This window comes from Nannospalax galili, unplaced genomic scaffold, assembly GCF_000622305.1.
Source record: "Nannospalax galili isolate Female #2095 unplaced genomic scaffold, S.galili_v1.0 scaffold86, whole genome shotgun sequence".
Classification (NCBI taxonomy): Eukaryota; Metazoa; Chordata; class Mammalia; order Rodentia; family Spalacidae; genus Nannospalax; species Nannospalax galili.
In genome coordinates, this window is record NW_008354174.1 from 446,660 (window position 1) to 451,218 (window position 4,559).

The window sequence follows — 4,559 nt, forward strand, 5'->3', positions numbered from 1 at the left end:
TAAAGGGGGAGAGAGGCAGGCAGAGAGTTTTCCTTACAAAGGAATAAAAACATAAAACAACAACAAAACATTCTACTAGGTGTTTTTGTTTGTTCTTTATATTTTTGTTTGGTTTTTGTTTGAGACAGGGTCTCACTACGTGGCCCTGGAACACGATCTGTAGACCAGGCTGACCTTGAACTCAGAGAGATCCATCTGCCTCTTCTTCCCAAGTGCTGGGATTAAAGGTGTGCACCACCATGCCATTCTACATTTTCTTGACATATTAAACTCACAAGATGCACAGACATTTCACCCTATCTTTTCCTTAAGATTTTCTCAATAAAGCAACATAATTTCACAGAATCTAGTATAGCTAAACTCACCACATATCTGTATAAAAATGAAAACAAAAGAAACCCATTTTTCCTTACAAAATAGGAGGAGAGAATCATCGTACAGGCAGCCAAAATGGAGGCCAGCACAATATCAGGTGGGATTTCAGAACCGCTTCTCCCAAGGATAGGGATAAACATCTCAAATACAGCCCAGATGAGATAAAGTCCATAAAGATAAGGGATAAACATCCCCAAAAGGTAAAGAACAATAAATCTTCCTTGGGCACCTGGTGGGGAAAAGAGAAAGAAAACATCTATGAAATTTACTGTAAGATGCAGATTTTTACAGTACTCACCTGTGTTGACACCTAACAGAAACAGGGTCAGATGTGATTCTTGCCCTTTTAGTACATATGATGAAGCGAGATCAGACATTTTCATCAAGGAAGAGAAAATAAAAATAATATTAAAATATACAAGTAATATAATAGCATGTGTTCAGAAACATGGGAATGGGATGTAGTATAAGGTGTAAGATAAATATTTGCAAGGCATATGGTGCACACCTTTAATCCCAGCACTCTGGAGGCAGAGGCAGGAGGATCTCTGTGAGATGAGGCCAGCCTGGTCTACATAGCAAGCTCCAGGCCATCTGGGGCTACAAAAAAATTTTTTTTAAGCAAACTAATAATTTGGAAAGCCAATTTGATTAACAGTCTCTGAAAGCCTTGCATATTTTAATGTATTTTCTCATTTGTATCAAAACCCAAAAATAGCCTACCATGCTTCTTAAAGTCCTTGTGCACACAAAGCTTTGTGAGCAGTGGAAATGCTACCCAGACAGTACTCATGAATGCAGAGCAAAATCCTTGGTAAGTGAGAGCAACGAGAAAACCACAGTGCACAAACAGTGAGGTATCAAAAAACACTTCTCCCAGATACTGGTCACTGGCATTCTGAAAGAAAGAGAATACACAGTCTCATTCACAGTCATTCATAAAAGTCTTTTATAACAGTTTCTATTGCTCTGGCCAAGTGCATTTTATTTTCAAACAGAGGAAGTGAACACTGACAATGCAGGCTCCTACTAGGCGTGACTGATTCAACTGCTACAAAAAAAGGACAATTTAGCAAGACAGAGTGGAAGCATCACTGCTACTTCTGTCACCAGAATACCCTGGAAATGTCCCAAAAATAAAAGGGCTTTCCTAAAAACATGCATTTCCATACCCTTCTCCTGTTTCTGCAGCTTCTAAACCCTGTTTCAAGCAAACTAGAGTGTCAGGCTGTGAAGGAACATTTCCAGTGGCTGCCACATCACAGGGGCACACCTCAGCACCACCCACCCTTGGCAGCAGGGGGTGCTGTGTCTTTTCTTCCTGTCTTTCCTCCCTCTACTTTGTCACTTCTGCCACTTTGCATTCTTTTCCTGTTCTTGAACTTATAAAATCTGAGGTACATTTTTGAGACTTGAAGCCCAAAGGCACTTTATACTCTTTCAGAAGAAAGATGCCTAATGAACTTCAAACATTTTAACATCTGCAAGGGTGAGTCTATGAATACAAATATATTTACAGTACATAAACACAAAAGAGGGAATCTTTTTCTAATTTTTATTATTTTTATTTTATGTGTATGCGTGTATTGCCTGCATGTCGATAAGTGCACCTGTGTTGTGCAATGCCCACGGGAGGTCAGAAGAGGCTGTCGGATCCCCTGGGACTGGAGTTACAGACAGTTGTTAGCTGCCATGTGGGTGCTGGGATTCGAACCTGGGTCTTCTGCAAGAACAACCAGTGTTCTTAACTGTTGAGCCATCTCTCTAGCCCCCAAAGAGGGAATCTTTGAGCTTCTTTTTCTCTCATCCTCATTTCTGTTTATCCAGACATTTTATCCTCAGGGACACCACTCTAAGATTTCAAAAGATTTTGTCATGTATTTTCAGAATAAGTTAAAGTTCATTTGACAAATAATGGGTTAGAGTTATTAAACACCCCAGTATTAAGCAAGAAGGTTGGTCTTTGAAAAGAAGAAAATAATTCTTAGAATTTAATCTGAAGGCTAGGCAGGGTGGTTCAAGCCTGTAATCCTAGCACTCTGGAGGCTGAGGCAAGAGATTCAGAAGTTTGAAGCTAGCCTGGGCTACATAGCAAATTCCAAGCCAGCCTGAGGTACATAGTGAGACTATCTCAAAAAACTCAAAACAGTAACAGTAGTGATAGTTCAATCTGAAACTGAATGCACTCAAATCACAAAACCACTCTATCCTGCTAAGAAAAGGTTAATAGCAGCCTGATTTTTGGGGTCATACTTCAACTTACCCTGGGCTACTTTTTACCTACTATGGCTTTTGTCACCTTGTCTTCACCATATATGATTTTATTGATTGCGGCCCAAACGTATCTTGCATATTCCCATTTTGACAGCTCATCAACCTGCTATCAGGCAAGCGTTTACTTATGCTTCTAAAGCCTCACTCAAATGTCACCACCTTCTTCATGAATGAAGGCTTACTGAATTCCACCAGGAAATTCATGTCTCTTGCCCCTGTACTCTCATAGCACTTTGTCACTCTATTGCACATCACTGCACAGTGTAAAAGAATCACTGTAGCTCCTATGCCTTCTGAAATAAAACTGAGCTCCTCAAAGAAAGAGATCACAGTCCCATGGATCACATGGCCTTAGAATAGAACCATGCCAACTGTTATATTTGTAAAGTGCCGAGCCATGCCTGGTGGTACAGGCCTGTAATCCCAGCTACTCAGAAAGCTGAGGCAGGAGGAGCAAAAGTTTAAGACCTGCCAGACAAATTTAGTAAGGCCCTGTCTCAAAATTAAAAGTGAAAAGATAGGGCTGGAGAGATAACTCGGTCAGTAAAGTGCTTGCTGTGCAAGTAGAGGACCTGTGTCCAATCCCCAGAATGGCACACACTGGTAATCCCAGCATGGGAAGGCAGAGAGAGGCAGGTAGGTCCCCAAAATCTGCAAGCCCCAGGCTAATAGGAGATCCTATATCAAGGTAGATGATGCCTAAGGAGGAATGACACCAGAAGTTGTCCTCTGGACTATATGTATACATACGTGCATGAACACCACACACACGAACACACACACACACACACACACACACACACACACACACACACACACTAAAAAAAAAAAATTAAGGGGGGGAATAAGGATATAGCTCAATCCCAGAGCATTTGCTCAAGCATGCACAAAGTCCAGGGTTCAATCTCCAGTACTGTCAAAATAAATATATATGGGTCAAGCTGTGGGGGCACACATCTTTAATTCCAGCACTCAGGAGGCAGAGACATGTGGATCTCTGTGAGTGTGAGACCATCCTGGTCTGCAGAGAGGCTAGCCTGGTCCACACTGCGAGTTTCAGGCCAGCCAGTGATATATAGTGAGACCCTGTCTCAAAAAATATTTCCGAATGAAAATGGAGTACATTACTCTTTCCATTGTGCCTTCACCCCGAAATGTTATAAGCAGACCACTAAAATTAGTGAAAGTAAATGGAATTTTGCTCTGCATTTCTATCCTACAGCTACCCAATCAATAATAGTCAAGAACACTCTGGTTTTATATAAAGAGCTACACTGAGAATAAGCATGTGATTCTGAGTTTCAGTGTAATTCTTTGGGAAAGTGAAGCCATTAAGATCAAAGTGTGATCTGAGCCATAAGCAGATGGCTAACCTCAAAGAATCTTTCTTCAATAGTGCATGAAACATGGAACCATTTACAGTAACTGATAGATACAAAGATATCCTAGTGAGAGGACTGCCGAATGATAGTCTTCCATGTGTCTGTCCTGATCTCTATCAGGACAGGTATCCATTGACTGTCCTGAAAACAGGAGAGCTAAGATTTCCGCCCCTTTAATTCACATTAGAAAAAGAAACTATGACTCTCAGGCATTTTTTGCCCTGTTATTGTATACCCACAATTCCTAATTTTATTTTTGCCAAACAAATTTATAGTTAAAACCAATATGAGACTACTCTCTAAAAATCAGTATGAATTACTTAAAACCATGCTTCTCTTCTCACTCCTAACAATGTGTCTTTAATCTTGATTAAAAAAAAATACATATTCAGCTGGGCGTGGTGGTGCACACCTTTAATCCCAGCACTTGGGAGGCAGAGGCAGGTGGATCTCTGTGAGTTCAAGGCCAGCCTGGTCTGCTTAGTGAGTTCCAGGACAGCTGGGGCTACAGGGAGACCCTGTCTCAAA

The 4,559-nt window shown here is 41.0% G+C and overlaps 1 protein-coding gene across 1 annotated transcript in view; it reads right to left on the minus strand.

The window, feature by feature from the left end:
• The window catches only part of Ermp1 (endoplasmic reticulum metallopeptidase 1), a 51,042-nt gene that overhangs the window by 17,169 nt on the left and 29,314 nt on the right, over positions 1–4,559 (minus strand). Inside the window, exons 9-10 of the mRNA XM_008851191.2 lie at positions 1,099–1,273; positions 414–604 (exon numbers count right to left, since the gene is read on the minus strand). Coding sequence (XP_008849413.1) covers positions 414–604; positions 1,099–1,273 — 366 coding nt within the window. The remainder of the gene's footprint in view (positions 1–413; positions 605–1,098; positions 1,274–4,559) is intronic.